Source organism: Brassica napus, chromosome A1 (genome assembly GCF_020379485.1).
Source record: "Brassica napus cultivar Da-Ae chromosome A1, Da-Ae, whole genome shotgun sequence".
Taxonomy (NCBI): Eukaryota; Viridiplantae; Streptophyta; class Magnoliopsida; order Brassicales; family Brassicaceae; genus Brassica; species Brassica napus.
This window is the reverse complement of record NC_063434.1, coordinates 30475161-30491573: the sequence shown is the minus strand read 5'-3', so window position 1 is coordinate 30491573 and position 16413 is coordinate 30475161. Positions and strand designations below refer to the sequence as shown.

The 16413-nt window shown below is 37.2% G+C and overlaps 3 protein-coding genes across 7 annotated transcripts; 2 read left to right on the top strand and 1 right to left on the bottom strand.

Annotated features, from left to right (window-relative positions):
- The first annotated feature begins 3643 nt into the window (after positions 1-3643).
- Positions 3644-4599, top strand: LOC106435811 (putative gamma-glutamylcyclotransferase At3g02910). Its single transcript, XM_013876737.3, has one exon. The coding sequence runs from the start codon at positions 3723-3725 to the stop codon at positions 4281-4283; it is 561 nt and encodes a 186-aa protein (XP_013732191.1). The 5' UTR covers positions 3644-3722; the 3' UTR covers positions 4284-4599.
- A 723-nt stretch (positions 4600-5322) lies between these two features.
- Positions 5323-8051, bottom strand: LOC106435792 (replication protein A 32 kDa subunit B). 2 transcript variants are annotated; one of them, XM_013876720.3, is made up of 10 exons: positions 7865-8051; positions 7568-7672; positions 6996-7093; positions 6847-6888; positions 6693-6770; positions 6406-6484; positions 6226-6324; positions 6064-6140; positions 5651-5719; positions 5323-5551 (listed from the first exon to the last, which is right to left on the bottom strand). In XM_013876720.3, the coding sequence occupies exons 1-10, from the start codon at positions 7964-7966 to the stop codon at positions 5467-5469; spliced, it is 834 nt and encodes a 277-aa protein (XP_013732174.1). In that variant the 5' UTR covers positions 7967-8051; the 3' UTR covers positions 5323-5466. The 2 variants fall into 2 exon arrangements, with proteins under 2 accessions (XP_013732174.1, XP_022544307.1); XM_022688586.2 differs by having other exon boundaries at positions 6226-6306; positions 7865-8017.
- Positions 8052-9617: 1566 nt separating this feature from the next.
- Positions 9618-12521, top strand: LOC106432876 (WEB family protein At3g02930, chloroplastic-like). 4 transcript variants are annotated; one of them, XM_048739766.1, is made up of 4 exons: positions 9651-9766; positions 9856-9930; positions 10469-10646; positions 10745-12521. In XM_048739766.1, the coding sequence occupies exons 2-4, from the start codon at positions 9908-9910 to the stop codon at positions 12278-12280; spliced, it is 1737 nt and encodes a 578-aa protein (XP_048595723.1). In that variant the 5' UTR covers positions 9651-9766; positions 9856-9907; the 3' UTR covers positions 12281-12521. The 4 variants fall into 4 exon arrangements, with proteins under 4 accessions (XP_048595720.1, XP_048595718.1, XP_048595723.1 ...); XM_013873720.3 differs by having other exon boundaries at positions 10466-10646; positions 10745-12519; XM_048739763.1 differs by having other exon boundaries at positions 9618-9930.
- Positions 12522-16413: the final 3892 nt, after the last annotated feature.

The window sequence follows — 16413 nt, the reverse complement described above, 5'->3', positions numbered from 1 at the left end:
TCAGTTGGGATTCAAATGAACCTAGTAAACATTTTTACAGCCGTCAGCAAACGTCAAACGCTAACACTGTGAACCATTTGTAAACGTTTAAAAGTGAACCAATTAATAAGCTTTTGGATAAGGGTCTGACTGGTTCAAATGCAGCGGTTGCGGTTGCGGTTGAGGGAGTTTGTGGATGTGGACGGTTGCGGTTTCTAGCAGTTTTAAGATATTTGTACGACTGGTACTGCGGTTAAAAATTGGTGCGTTTGCGGGTAACCTATGACTGGTTAACTACCAAATGCGGTAACAGTCAAATAATGAATTAATAATATTTATATTTAATATAATTATAAAAATATCAAAAATCATAAAATTATAATAAATATAAAATTTATATTTAGAAAGTTATAATTTTAATTTTTAAAATTTTATTGAAATTGTTTTTATTATAAAATTTTATAATATTAATTAAAATATATTAGATATATTTTAATATTTTCATAATTTCAATTTTAAATTTTTTATTAAATATTTTTACTTTTGTATATATATTGTTTTAAAAAAAAGTTTACACTTCCGCAACCGCCCGCAACCGCAAACGCTAGCTGGAGTTAGCTTTTGAATTTATGAGATTCGGAGCGGTTTGAAGCGGTTTAGAGCGATTTGAGTGATTGTTGCAAACCGCCGACAACCGCTACCAACCGCAAAAGCTGCGTTTGCGGGTGGTAGCGAGAAAACCAGTCAACCCCTTACTCTAATGAATAAACTAAACTAATGGAAATTAAGATTAAAATATGTATTATGAAACATCATTTTATCATCATAAAATGAAAAGAGTATAGTATAATGAATGGTTTCAGAAAAAGAATAGCAGAGTGAAATTATCTAATCAATAAACAAAAGGTTAAAAGGTTTCTAAAGCAACTTTTAGTGTTCATTGTCATTTCGTCCATTGAATGTGCACTAAAGTTTTCAGTGAGTCATGCTTTGTGTCCACCGTTGAATGTGCTTCGCTGTTCACCACTCACAGTGTTGTTTTTCTTTTCTTTCTTGTTTTTTCCACTGTGGTTTTATTACATGCAATAAACCTTTATCTTTCACAAAATAATTCTTTAGTTTTTTTTTTTTTTTTTTAAAGGCTTTCATATTAATTTTTTTTTTTTTTTTTTTTGGATTTTTTTTAAAACATACAACAGCTGGAAAATAAGAAAGCTAAAAAAAAAAAAAAAAAAAAAAAAAAAAAAAAAAATAAAAGCTAAAAAGAAAAATAGAACCAACCCAACGCAACAAACGGTTTACCAAAACCGGAACAGACCACGAAACCCTAAAATACCGCGAGAAGAGCAAAAGAGATGACGGCCGCCACCGAATTGAATCCGCCGGAACCTTCCTCCGAAGAGGCGCCACGTCGACCGCGATTCATCGCCTAAAGCCGGAGCATCGGAGCCGAACAAGCCGAGAGATGAAGCACTTCCGTCAGTAAGGAAACCAGCAAAGCCTAGGGTGATAGATATCACCGGACACAACAGAGAGACTCGTCTTTGGAGAGAACCTGAAAAGAAAACAGAGAGCACAAAAGGGAAAAGGAAACCACCGAAGCTGGAAGGTATCGCCAGTACGGAGCAGCCGCTTGAATTGGTCTAGACCGCACCCCGCAAACCACTCGCCTCCACCGCCTCCAGCTTTCCTCCTTCTCAGCAGAGCCTGCCGTCCTCATAGCAGGCAAACAAACTGATAGTTAGTCAACCGGAGTTCCAGATCCAGAGAGACCAGCCCTTACGCGTCAAGCCACCCCGAAACGAAGCCCTAACCGCCACGCCTCTTCACCGGAGAGCACTCCACTGCCGTGGGAGAGGATGAGAGAACCAGGGAGAGCTTGGGGTCCACGCGCTTAATCCGACCCCTCAGATCTACCACATGAAGCTAGAGCCCCGGCCAAACCTCCCCACCACCGAGCAAACACACAACCGCCTTGAAAGCTCCACTCTCACAACGCTAGCTTAGATTTCGAGATCCGGAAAGGAGACACAGCGAAGGGTGGAGGAGAGGAGACACAGAGAGGGAGCCCTCTCACGGCAGTGACGGCCGAAGCCCACCACCGGAGAGGCGAACGTTTTCACCGGAAATCGCCTTTTTCTTTAGAGTGGAGAGAGACTTCTTGTTTTTTTTTTTTTTTTTTTTTTTTTTTTTTTTTTTATAATTCTTTAGTTAAACATGGAAAATACAGTTTTACACTTAAAAATTGTTAATCGCTCAAAAGAAAATTGCAAACGTCTAACCATATTATTAAGAAATATCATATTATTATATTCTTTCTTGATTAAATGGTAGATGAATCAGATGCTGTCAGGTTTAATGGAACAGGCTGCGTTCTGTTTAAAAAGTAGCTAGGAAAGGCACTTTTGATGCTTTTTTTTTCCTCTGTATAAAATAATATAAAGTAAAAACAAAATATCTCAGGTTTCAGGTAAAAAGAGGTACGGTGCAATCGTACTGCAGCCACGGAACAAAAGTCCAAATTACCTTAGCTTTTGTTGTGTTTTCTTTTTTGATCAAAAGCTTTTGTTGTGTTAAGTGTGTTGTCCATTACTCCACTGTTTAATCATTTTCATCTCTTCGTCTTTGCTTTGTCAATCAAACGAAGTATTTACCTGCCTTTTCTTCTTTCATTATCTGAGTATACAAGTTTTATATCCAACATTCAAATAATCATCTATGGATTTCTAAAATCAAGATAACCCAGACAAATGTGTTTGTATATTTTTAAAAAAAAAAAAAAAAGTGTTTGTACATCTTTCTGATTGAGCTATTATTGTCCACCCTATACACTAATAATTTTTTTTTAAATGATACTATTAAAATATGGAACCTCTTAAAAACTTTACAAATAATAAAGGTGAAATAAAGATTGGCAACTTGGCTGTAATGTATGGTGATGCTACGTTCTGCATCCACACGTAATCCCAAACACACCAACCTCTCACGCCAATTATTGCTATATTTTTGGTTTTATATCCCAAGAAGTGAAATGGTTAAAGCAAAAATATTACATTTAAAAAAAAAAGATTTTTCTTTGTCTCTGACATATGATATGTTGTATGATGTATATGATACGACGGGTGCTGTACTGGTCCATTAGTGAGCCGAGTGGGTCTCCTCTGATTACTTTATCATCCATTCACATATGGTAACCAGCTAAACACAACTCTTTATTCAAGTTCCATCATAACCAAAATATTTGAGTAAGAATTTGGTGTCAAAGGGCCCCTTCTTTACATACTTTTTTTCTTCCTTATTGGATATTTATAAAACAAGATAAATGATGAAACGCTCTAATTAGCCATTTTAGCATGTATATATTTATAGAAAATGTATTTAAATTAATATCTACGAATTATTGATATTTATAAACCAAAATTATAACTATGATTAGCCATGTTTTAATGCAGTTAAGAAACATACTTATTTGGGATTACACTATTAATATAATTTCAACCACAGAAAATAGAAATCATATGCTTACTTGTAAGTTTAACCATCAGTTTTATAATTGAAGGAAAATATATGTATATTAAAAAACAAAATTGGAGGAATAAATAAATACAATCAGCCTCAGCAGGAAAACTCCACTACTATATAAACGCGTCATCGGCTTAGCCAAATTTCACGCCCTAAAAATCAGAGATTCCAATAACTTCTCTCTCTGTTAATACGATTCTGATTCTATTTTTTCTCAACCAATGGGCCACGAAACAAAGGCGCCGACGGAGACCACCACCACCCTCGTGTTCTCGTACGGAACTCTGAAGAGAGGATTCTCCAACCACGTCCTGATGCAAGATCTGATCCGATCCGGCGACGCTTCTTTCAAAGGAGTCTACCAAACCTTAGAGAAGTACCCCCTCGTCTGCGGACCCTACCGAGTCCCTTTCCTCCTCAACAAGCCTGGATCGGGTCAACGCGTCACGGGAGAGCTTTACTCGGTCTCTCCCCGCGGTCTCTCGCGTCTCGACGAGCTCGAAGGGATCAGCCGGGGCCATTACGTCAGACAACCGATCCGTCTCGCCGCGAAGGAAGAGGGCGGAGATCTTGAAACAGAGCGTGTCTCGTCGTCGTGCGTGGTGGAGGCGTACTACGCGCACAAGAGCTACGAGGAGGAGCTCTGGGAGAGGAATAGGAGGAGATCGTTCGGCGCGTACACGGAGAAGGAAGCGCGTGGGTATGTGAAGAGGAACGATAGGCCGCAGCATCTTAGCTTCTTGGATCATATCCGTATTTTCGTTTCTTCTCCATGTGACTGATTTTAATTTTCCCTCTCTCTCTCGGGAAAAAAATGGAAAAAGAAAAAAAACACTAGTTACTATTACATGTTGTAAGGGTCCCATCGGTCCTTCGTATCCGTACTACGGTTGTCCTTGGATTAGGTTCTGTGATTGCTGTTCGGATGTAAAACAATACAAGTCTTCTGTCTTAATAAGCTTTTGGTCGCTCTTGGTACTTGTGATCGTTTTGTACCCGAATCGAATCCCTGTTTGTAATCACTTATCAGAGATCAATTGTTCTCCGTCACAAAACTCAACATTATGTGATCAATTTCTCTGATAACAGTTTTTTTAACGTCTATAGAATTATAGATTGGAATTTAAACTACTACGCGATGTAAATTTTGATGTCACTCACTACGCAAGAAACCAACTTGCAAATGAGAAAATAAATATTTATTTTAAATTAAACAACTAACGTAGGTAGGTGTGTAAAGTCTCTGCGTGACTCGTGACAAGACGACAATGGCAATGTTAATAATATATGAAGAGCCCAATTATTTGAATTTAAGACCTTTTAATACTAAACTACCATTTGCCTTTTCATATGGACTAAAACATAACATATTCCAAAGATTTCAGATACATCAAGAAACAACTAACCTTGGTCACGTCACTATATTGCAAAAAAAAAAAGGAAAAACTGAACAATTTTGTTTGACTAAATACAAAGATTTTAGTCAATTTAGATCCTTTTCAAACTCTTCACCAACTCCAGTTACTTGAACAGTATACCAATACCGAGACTAGTTCATGATGCAAAGTAGAATATTATCAACCTCAAATGCTGTTTAATTATATTTGTTTTTTCTAATCAAAATGTCTCTATTAAGAGATGTGCCAGATATAAATCAGTTTTTCTAATTGTTAGTAACCAGTGAATGAGTAATAGCTACTGAAAATAAACGGCCCAGCCCAAAATTCGGATCGAATTGGGACTTAAAATCCGGTCCGACCCAGCTACGACACCTCCTAAAGACAGACAGGTTTATAGCAAGTAGACAAAAGAAGTATCGTATGGCGAGAGTATTTTGATTGAACCTTTTGAGTTGGTTTTAATAAATCCAAAAGCTATTAGATAGATGTCTAAAGCCACAAAGGTTGTCGTACCATAGGGCCTATACAAAAAGGCTTTTTCCGCACGTAGATAACTCCATTTTGATCATGCGTTTGCGGTTGATTTGAAGCAAGTCTCATCGCTGGTAGAGTAAACGCAGCCATCGTTCGAGAGCTGTTCCAATGCGTCCCTGCCATTACATATTTACAGAGACCAAGCAGTTGATGTCAAGAAAGATTACATTATTTATGTTGCAACTTTGTCAGTGAGAAAGAATGGAGAGATATACTTGACTTGTTGCAGCGGAATCCTCAACTCCCGTGCAATCACGTCGCAGTGGACTCCAGCTTCAGATCTCCTGGTGTATTCAAAATATATATAACCAAATATCAAACTCAAGTCATGCTTATAGAAGAGTGATCGAGGGAAAGATAAAATCAAACGAAAGAAGTTGAGTTTCAAATAGTAATATAATTAACACTAGTACAAAAACATTCATCTTCTGCAACAACTCGGTTTCAAACATCGGCAACAAGGCTTATATAACTGTGGTATGTTAAATGAGTTTTACTTAAAACACTTAACTACGGATGGCTCATAGGACTTTAGTGGTTGATATGCTCTCATTTATTAACCAAAGTCCAATCATGAGTATTGAAAGTTGAATGGATGATTACTCTTGGGGAGATTAGATGAACTTACAGGTGCATAGGTCGATTCAGGTAATTTAAGACTGTCTGCCTTACGCCATGCATTGGATCATTGAACTGGTTCGAGAACTGAAAAAATATTCTTCGATGATTAAAGAGAGCCACTAGAGCATATAAATTTTTGACTTCAAGATTGGATCTGTCTATATTATACCTGATTAGATGGACCGGTTTGGAATGGCCTTGCAGGCGTTGGCATTGATGAATATGGCTGAGGCCTAGGAGTTTCAGTAGCCTGAGTAATAGAACCACCCTGAAGTAGTTGAGGTTAGTATATAACAAGTTTTAGGCTCTGGAACAAAGCTTTAAACAATGGTAAAGGATAGGCTAATACCCGTGGCTTGGTGTTGTACATGTGAACATACATACACTCGGTAAAGTGGTGTACAATCTCGTTGAAGTCAGTGATAGGCCTGGAAGCATATAATTAGACTCAAAATTCAGATTTAGTAAGTTCATTTACTTAAGACGAAGAAACATAGAGCATGTAACATTTTAAACCACGAAGAAATATAATATAGATATAAATAGAAATCTCAAATCTAGAAAGCCAATGTGATATGGCTTGTTAAACCAAAGTATATCATAGACTGATCGATTATGTCAAGGAAACAAAGATACCTGACTGAGAAAACATTCATAGATCGCTTCCCCTGGAAACTTTTCAGGTGACCATGTAGGCGAACATACATTCCCAGCCTGCAGAAAATGTAGACTATCAGAATCAAAAACTATACCAAATCAAAGAATCTACAAATGTTCTGCAGAAATATACCTGACTGCTTCCATTTCTTCAGTTTCTTGACGTTCATGACACCTGCAGATCATTGTTCACTGTGAATTAGCAAGACATCTTAGAGGCCTTATGAGAGCATTTTCAAGTTGAAGTTTTATTCAAACAAGAAAAATATATGAAGTACATACCATCTGATGCACTCAACGCAGCCAGTACCATCATCTACAACAAAATCGACCTGGGTGATTCTGTTCTCAATCCTAGAAACTCGTCCAACAATTGCAACCTAAACAAAGACAACACAAGGCTCGAAAATACTTAACTCAGTAGACATCAAATCTATAGCATAAACACACCAGCAAGCTCAAGATCACCAAAGTAAATAATCTATAGATGTAAAACATACTTGACTGAACTTGACTCAGTAGACTCCAAACTTAACCGTTAATAGCCAAATATGCAGCAACAACAACAAGACGGCATAATATCTCAGAAAATGTAAATGAAATTGCCTATTGATATCAATCTTCATAACCGTTAACACTTAACTCAATAGACATAAAACCTATAGCAGAAACAAGTTTGACACCAAGCTCAAGATCACCAAAGTAAAGAATCTACAGCTGTTCAACATACTTGACTGAGAACTTGACTCGATAGACTCCAAACTTAACCGTTAATAGCCAAATACGCAGCAAAAACACAGCAAGAGAGCATAATACATCAGTCTAACTGCTGAAGAAGAAGTAAAACAGCTTACAGTGTTGATATCAACGCCGTCTATGGAGAAATTCGATTCACCATTGGTTGAAACACTGTTCAATTGCTTTAACGTCAGGGGAAGCAAGGTACGCGCATCCCGATTCTGCAAAAACAAATGAAAACTCAATACATCGCAGCAAATTTTCCCGAGAAACGCTAATTTTCCCGAGAAACCACTGGAAACCGAAAGGATCGGATGCATCAAACGAGTATCGAAACGGCATGATAATAATCGTAAGCGAGGAAACGATTGATCAAACTAATCTATGGCGAAGAAGATTTAGAGATGCGGGACCCTGGAAGCAGATGAGGATTCAGGCGCTTGCGTAGTGGCCTGAGAAGGCATGAAACCGCCGCCGGCGAATGCGGCGTTACCGTCGAACTCGCCTCCGTACATGGTTTTAGATTCTCTCTCTCGAAGCCCTAATGGAACGCCTCGTCGCTTCGGTGGAAGTATTTCGAAACAGCGCCTGAAGATTCTGGAAAAAAATCAGTGCATATTTAAGTCTTTAAATAATTATATTATATCAACTAATTAATGGAAAATTGTGTGTATTGTTCCCGCCAAAAAAAATTCCCATTTTCCCGCGATAGTTTTGAATTTTTTTTTCCCAAGTGTTTCTTTTTTTTTTGTTGAAAAACATATTTGTATAGTAATCTGAATGTTATTATTTTCAATTTACTTAAAAGACATTTATATATAAAATACGTACATTTGAAAAATATACATGTTTCGTATCTGAGTGGTAAGTGTAGTCTGAAGTTTAAACATAATAAATTATATTTTGTGGGTTAATTAATTTTTGTGGTTACTAATCACTTGTGATAATATGTTCAAATTGACAATATACAACAGAGTTTGAGCATTATTTTAGACGGTAGAAAGCGGATTTAAATATTTATAAGATATTTTTTTAAAAATAATTAGATTTGATCAAAAAAGTTTGAGCTATATTGTTTTTTTTATTAAACGATATCTTTGTTTGTTGCTTCACTGTTTTATTTATTTCTTTTGATAAAACTTAGTTAGAACTGAGTATTATCTTTAATCCCTAATCCAATGTTTATAGTTTTATAAATTGTAACTATAGATGATTTAATGATTTGATTTATACGTTAATTTGTTTGGTTGTCATCGATTACGTATACATCGGAGGATGAGATAACTAAATTAGATTTGTTGATATATATTACCTATAAATTAAAAACAAATTTCATTAATTTGATGTATTATCTAAAAATATTCTATAATATGCTATCCAAAAATATTTCACATCATAATATTTTGAAAATAAATATAAATCTATGTCTGTAGTTTTATGTATATACAAATGTTTTCAATTTTATTTTATGTAATAAAATTATCTTTTTTAAATAAATTATTTTATCGTATATAAAAATTAATATTTAATTAATTATTCTAATGTTTGTTGAATTGATAATATATCTATTTAATTTTTTTTGTAAAATTGTTAAATTGGTTTTCAATTTCTTTTTATAAATTGTTGAATGATATTTTTAAACATATATTTAGGTTATTTTGATATTTTTAGGTTCTAGGAACCTCGTTAGACAATGAAAATCTTACTCAAATCCTGTTTGAAAATTGGATTTGTATCTGAACGTGTACATGTCCATTCTAAATGATTATGCAAACAACAAATTTTTTTTGTTAACAGGCTTGAATTCTTATCATTAACGGAATAATTTGATTTAAACATGTAAAAATTATTATGATTAGCAGATAAAATCAATGACGTCGAATTATTATGGTAAATACAATTAATAAAATAGTGAAAGAAATAGTGAAAGAAATATAAAAGATATAATAAAATATTCATAATAGGTGAATTCTGTTTTTATTTATGTAATAAATAATGTCGAATTTTTGGAAAAGACAATAAACGAAATAGTTAAAATTGATTTTAAAAATGAATCCGATGTAAGAAATCAATTAAAATTATGTAAGTAATGTTTAAACTTTAAAACTTTAGTTTTAATAGTATTGATTATCGATAATTTAATGATATATAATTAATTTGTTTGGTCGTTATCCTCTGCGTATTTATCGGAGCATACGAGTCCCAATCGGGATTTTGGTTAAATTTTATGTGAGTATATATAGGCATGATGATCTTAGCATTATCTGTGGCTAGACAAAACCTAAGCAAAGCTTTCTATCATTCTCTCTGTTGTGGTTCATCAATCGTTTCCTTTATATGTCTTTATCTCTTGATCTCTCTACTCAAACCTAACTTTGAGCAAGTTTGATTTTATTTTTTTCAGGTTGATCACTGATCCTTAGCAGCAGCAACAGCACCAATCTTTGACCGTGGCTATGGATCCTACGATTAAGACTAAGTAAGCGTTTCCGATATTCGTCTGATTGTTCTAACTCTCTGCTGCTTCATCTATATTTTTAATCACGATTGCATGTTGAGTTGTTAGTTGTTGCCTCCATTGATTCAGCTGCTTTAACATAAGGCTTTACTAGAGTGTGTGTGTGTGTGTGTGATAGAGAGACATGAACACTAGTTCTTGTTTCAATCCAGATATACAAAAGTAGACAGTATTTTAACACTTTTAGTTGTGTTTCTTTTTAATCAGTGTGTTTTGGTTATAGACCTTTTTAAAATTTGGTTCAAAAGCGGAATATATTCTATTTTAGCTACAATCACTGGTTTAATTGGTGATGCTTGTATAGTTATTGCTATATGTTTCCTGTATGCAGTAGTTCCATAGTAGCATTCTATATTAATTTAATGGACTCATTGTTAATTGTACTGTTGAGGTTTCTGTTAGTGTGTTTATTGAGATTTTTTTTTGTAAGTTTAGTTCATTCTCAGCTGTCTCTGCTCTTGCTTGCCTGATGATACTTTTGGTTTGTTTTCTGAAGCAGAACTGGTCTATCCGAAACCACACTGCGCGCTCTGCGCAAATCATCTCCAGGATCTTTAGGAGTGCCTAAACTGAGTCAGATAATGACAAAATCTGAACCTAACTCTCCTGCACCGACCCGTCTTTCACTTGACCGCTCTCCTGCTAACAGGTCTCGTAAGGCTCCAACCCCACCAGAAGTAAGTTTCTCAATGGTATCTATCATCTTCTCAATATCTTGAATTTTCAAGAAGAATTGTTTGATATCCATTGTTCATTGTCTAATGACTGTTTGCAGAAAACTCGTACACGGAGTGTGAATGGATCATCAGAATCATCACAACCTCGGTCGATCCAACTTAAGGAAGATCTAAGAAAAGCTAATGAGCTGATAGCATCCCTCGAGAATGAACTTGAACAAGTGCGGGAAGAGTCACTCGAGAAACTCTACGAGGCTTTAGAAGCTCAAAAAACGGCTAAGGAGAGTTTCGAGATTGAAAAATTCAAGGCCGTTGAAGCAGGAGTAGAGGCAGCTCATTTAAAAGAAGAAGAACTAAAGAAAGAACTCGAGATCGTCAAGAACCAGCACGCTTCAGACTCGGCCGTTCTTCTTTTAGTAACCCGGGAGCTAGATAAAGTTAGCTTAGAATTGGCTAAAGCTGACGATGCCAAGAACATGCTTATGCATCAAGCAGATGATGCTAGCAAGAGGGCTGCTATTTTGAAAAGCGAGCTTGAGAATGCGAGAGGTTTTAAAGCTGAGGTTAAAAAACGAGATAAGATCATCGAGAAGCTTGATGGTGAGATAGAAGTTTTGAAGATGGACAAGTCTTACGCGGACGGGTCTGCTGACCAGTGGTGCAACAAAACCATAGTATTAGAGAGACAGCTGGAGGAAGCCAACACGATGAAGAGAACCGCCTCGGCGTCTCTTGCATCCCTGACGAAGCAGCTGGAAGGAAGCAATAAAAGATTGCGCGCTGTGGAGTCTGAGGTGACTGATCTCAAGGATAAGGCCAAGTTGATGGCGAAGATGGGGCTTAGGCAAAGCCAGGATCTCGAGAGATCAGGACAGATGCTAGAGGCTGCGGAAGAAGAGGCAGTGAAACTGAAGAGTGAGGTTGAAACTGTGAATGAGGAGAAAAGTAGAATCTCGTCAGAGCTGGAGAGGACTAAAGAGAAGTTGTTGAGTCTAGGTGGTCGAGATTACGAGACGCAACTAGAACATTACAAGAAGATGTTTGAGGAGGCGAGGCTTGAGATCGATGTACTCGTCAGTGCCTTGGAGCAGACCAAGATGAGAGAAGCTGGTTTGGTGAATCACGTGAAGAAGTTTGAGGAAGAAGTTTGTTCGATGGGGAAAGAGATTAATAGGTTGGGTGGTTTGGTTAAAAGGACTAAGGAAGAAGCTGATGGAGCGTTGAAGAAAGAATCTGAGATGAGAGATGATCTTAAAGAAGTGGAAGATGAGGTGATTTATCTTCAGGAGACTCTAAGGGAAGCGAGGGGTGAAAGCTTGAAGCTAAATGCGAAGATGTTGGATAAAGAAACTGAGTTTCAAAGCGTTGTTCATGAAAATGATTTACTCGTGAAGAAGATCAAGGAGTTAGAGGAAGCATTGGCCAAGAAACATAGTGAGCTCAGTGAGAGCGAACAAGACTATGATTTAGTAGAAAACCTTGATGGCATGAACGTGAAACTTGAGGAGAAGAGAGAAGAGAAGGAAGATTCTTCAGATGGTAATGATGATGATGATGATGCAGTTGAAGTTGAATATAGTATGTGGGAAAGTTATCATACTGGGAAGAAAGAAGCTTTCCACAAGGGGAAATAAAACGTCTCTAAGGTTACTTGCAGTTTTTTTTTGGTGGTGTTGTGGAATCTGACTTATTACATATACAGAGGCACACACATCACTCTTTATCGTTTTTGACTCCATAAGTGTTCTGTCTTTTCTTTTTTTTTATGGCTTTTGAAATAGGTTTTTGTTTAGTTGGACTAATATGATTGTTTTCTTTTTTCGATTATTTTGGCCTTTACTGTTTTCTTTGTTCTTGCCTCATCAACAAACTCTGGAACAAAATCTATGTTTATGTTAAGGTTTCTGTTTTTTTTTCTTGCTAAAAAATATCCAACTTTTGGTATTATTGTTTACAATGTTGAGCATATAGACCATTGCTCAGCATTATCAAAAGCAGTCATGGGAGTGTTCACTTGCCTTGTTTGTTTGTATTATAATTGCAAAACTGAAGTTAGTAACCCGAAACCAACGTTGTCCCTTTGTTTAGAATTCTTCTAGACGAGTCCCTGTTTCTTTGACCTTGAGAACTTATAATTACAAAGAGCTTAACTTTCTTTGTTTTTTGAAACCTGGTAGGTACCTTGAAATGCAAGTTTCTCACGTTAAGTAACTTTTTGATAAGAGTTTATGACTCCTTTTTGACTGAACAAAACTTACAGTTGCTCAAGGTTAGCAAAATTGATGTAACTTTGAATGTGGTCTTAAAGTTATATGTTTCATAATCTTTTGACTTTCAAACGGATAACAAAGTGGAGAAGGGTAAAAGTAGTTTTGCTTCAAAATAGGGGAAGTCGATCTAGTTTAACGAAACCTTTGTTACTAACTAAAGTATACGTAAAAGGTAAAAATATATATGATTGTTCATCTGTTCCATTCGTCTTGAATCTACCTATAGAATTAGAGGGAATCGTTAGTAATCTGTTTTTTGTAATTTAACAATAAAACTGTTCTAATCTCTTGGTCTAGTCACTACAAGAAAACAGCGGTATTCTGACGGACGTTCCGACGGAAAATGAATTCCTCGGAATATACCGAGGAATTTCCGAGGCAATTCCGAGGAAACACAAAATTTGGCTTCCTCGGAATTTCCTCGGAATATTCCGACGGAATTCCGAGGAAAATTCATCTCGTCGGAATATTCCGACGGAATACCGAGGAAACTAGTATTCCTCGGAAAAAACCGATGAATTCCGAGGAAATATTATAGACGTTAGAGAGCCGTTGGAGAGCCGTTGGGGGATTTTAAAAATTCCGAGGAAATTCCGACGAACTAGCCGTTTGCATCGGAATTCCGTCGGAATTTCCTCGGATTGTCGGCAGGATTTCAACTATAAATACAAGCACCCCTCTTCCTCTTCATTCACTCCATATCTTCATCCTCCCTCTCACTTTCTTTACACACGAATTTGATTCATAAAAAACATGTCTTCTTCAAATTATTTTCGTTCTTGGATCGATCGACCTCATTTGGATCCGAACACGAGATTGCTTACGGAAGAATACCAACAAGGTATAACCGAATTCATGGGGTTAGTTCACCGACAACCGGAAGCAAAAACAGGTATGTTAAGATGTCCTTGCTCTAATTGTAAAAATAAAAAAGTTATTAAACAATGGGATGTTTGGACTCATCTATATTTGAGTGGGTTTACACGAAGTTACAAAATTTGGTATCATCATGGAGAAACTGATTATGAACATGGTAGTACTAGCGAACCTCAGCCAGCGGTTAGATTAGAAGATCCAATTAGAACGGATGTAGATTACGGTGTAGGTACTGAGCAGATGGTAAATGATCATTTTAGAGGGGAAGATTTACCCAATGCCGAAGCTAGGAGATTTTATGATATGTTGGATGCTGGAAAGCAACCATTGTACGAAGGTTGCAGAGATGGTCATTCAGCTTTATCATCTGCTACAAGATTGATGGGCATTAAGACGGATTATAATTTGGCTGAAGACTGTGTGGATGCGATTGCTGATTATGTAAAAGGTATTCTACCCGAAGATAATGTAGCTCCTGGCTCATACTACGAGGTTCAGAAACTCGTAGCTGGTCTTGGTTTATCGTATCAGGTAATAGATGTATGCAGAGACAACTGCATGATTTATTGGAGGGCGGATGAACAGCGGGTTTCATGCAAATTTTGTGGGAAGCCTCGTTATAAAGATACGAGTGGAAGAGTTCCAGTACCATATAAAAGGATGTGGTATTTGCCTTTGACGGAAAGGTTGCAGAGGCTGTATCTGTCTGAACGCACAGCGCAACCAATGAGATGGCATGCGGAGCACTCAACAGATGGTGAGATCAGACATCCTTCAGATGCAAAAGCGTGGAAGCATTTCCAATCAAAGTATCCCGACTTTGCGTTTGAGAGAAGAAATGTCTACCTTGGATTATGTAATGATGGTTTCAGCCCGTTTGGCAAGAGTGGAAGACAGTATTCTCTATGGTCAGTCATTCTTACACCATACAACCTACCCCCAAACTTGTGCTTGCGACGAGAGTTTTTGTTTCTCTCGATTCTCGTTCCCGGACCAGAGCATCCTAAGAGATCACTTGATGTGTTTCTTCAGCCACTAATATATGAGTTGCAACAACTATGGGCTCAAGGTGCTGAAACATACGATGTTTCGTGTAAAGAAAACTTTCAAATGCGGGCAGTACTAATGTGGACAATAAGTGATTTTCCAGCATATGGTATGTTATCTGGATGGACAACGCATGGAAGGCTATCATGTCCATATTGTCAAGATAACACTGATGCTTTCCAACTAAAACACGGAAGGAAAACGTGTTGGTTTGACTGTCACAGGAGATTTCTACCACCAGATCATCCATATCGTAGAAGTAGGAATTTGTTTACGAAGAACAAGAGGGTGTTTGACAGTCCACCTCCGGAAATTCGTAGGAAAGATTTGAAGACACAACTTAGAGATTTTGGTGCAGAAAGGACGCCAGACGTCGGTGGACATGAGCGTTTTCCGGTAGATGGTGTTGGAAACCTACATAACTGGCACAAAAAAAGTATTTTTTGGGATCTGCCATACTGGGAGGATCATCTACTAAGGCATAATTTAGATGTCATGCATATTGAGAAGAACTTTTTTGACAATCTCATGAACACGATCCTTAATGTTCAAGGTAAAACAAAGGATAATTTGAAGTCAAGACTCGATTTAGTCGATATATGTGATCGTTCAGAACTTCATGTTGATGAGAGTGGTAGGGCTCCTTTTCCCATATACCGACTTGATGCAGCGGGAAAGGATGCGTTCTTTGATTGGATTTCAAACGATGTGGAATTTCCAGACGGTTACGTATCTAATTTGCGTAACTGTATCGACAGAAAGGAAGGAAAGTTTACTGGCTTGAAAAGCCATGATTGCCATGTAATGATGCAGCGCCTCCTTCCGTTTGCCTTCAAGGAACTATTACCACGAAATGTTCATGAAGCAATTGCAGGGATAAGTGGTTTCTTCCGCGATTTATGCACAAGATCAGTGACTCTTGAAGGTATTGAAAATTTGAAGACTAACATAGCTGTGATTCAGTGCAACCTTGAGAAGATATTTCCTCCCTCATATTTTGATGTTATGGAGCATCTTGTTATTCACCTGGTAAGAGAATTGGAACTTGGTGGTCCTGTGCAGTATAGATGGATGTATCTGTATGAGCGGTATATGTTCCATTTGAAGAAGATGGTGAAAAATTTAAGTAGGGTGGAAGGGTCTATAGTCGCACAGATGATCAATGAAGAAACTTCAAACTTTGCCGAGTACTACTTTCCAGCAGAAGTTCAGACCAAAAACAGAAGACCTGCTCGGCATGATGATAGAGGCGAACGGGCAACATATCATTGGAAGGTTCCAGACATTTTCACAGACGTTGGACGACTTAGCGGAAAACCAAAGGACCGTCGACTTACTGATCAGGAGCGCAGTCATTTGCAAACATATTTACTCACCAACTGCGAAGATGTTCTTCAATATGAAAGGATTTTCATGGCAAAAAAGCGGTTCGAATATAGATACGCCACAGAGGACGAACTAGAAGAAATGAAGCAGAGAGAATTTGGTGGATGGATGTTTACTTATGTGAGTGATGGTTTGGCAAGAGGTGAAACATTTGACGATTGGATACGCGAGATGGTCGTTGGACCAAA

Coding starts and splice junctions, on each gene's coding strand:
- LOC106435811 (XM_013876737.3), top strand. CDS start 3,723: ATGGGCCACGAAACAAAGGCGCCGACGGAGACCACCACCACCCTCGTG.
- LOC106435792 (XM_013876720.3), bottom strand. CDS start 7,966: ATGTACGGAGGCGAGTTCGACGGTAACGCCGCATTCGCCGGCGGCGGT. Junction 6,771..6,846: donor GAAGAAATGGAAGCAGTCAG/GTATATTTCTGC, acceptor CATTTTCTGCAG/GCTGGGAATGTATGTTCGCC. Junction 6,325..6,405: donor TGTACAACACCAAGCCACGG/GTATTAGCCTAT, acceptor CAACTACTTCAG/GGTGGTTCTATTACTCAGGC.
- LOC106432876 (XM_048739761.1), top strand. CDS start 9,908: ATGGATCCTACGATTAAGACTAA. Junction 9,931..10,465: donor GATCCTACGATTAAGACTAA/GTAAGCGTTTCC, acceptor TGTTTTCTGAAG/CAGAACTGGTCTATCCGAAA. Junction 10,647..10,744: donor AGGCTCCAACCCCACCAGAA/GTAAGTTTCTCA, acceptor GACTGTTTGCAG/AAAACTCGTACACGGAGTGT.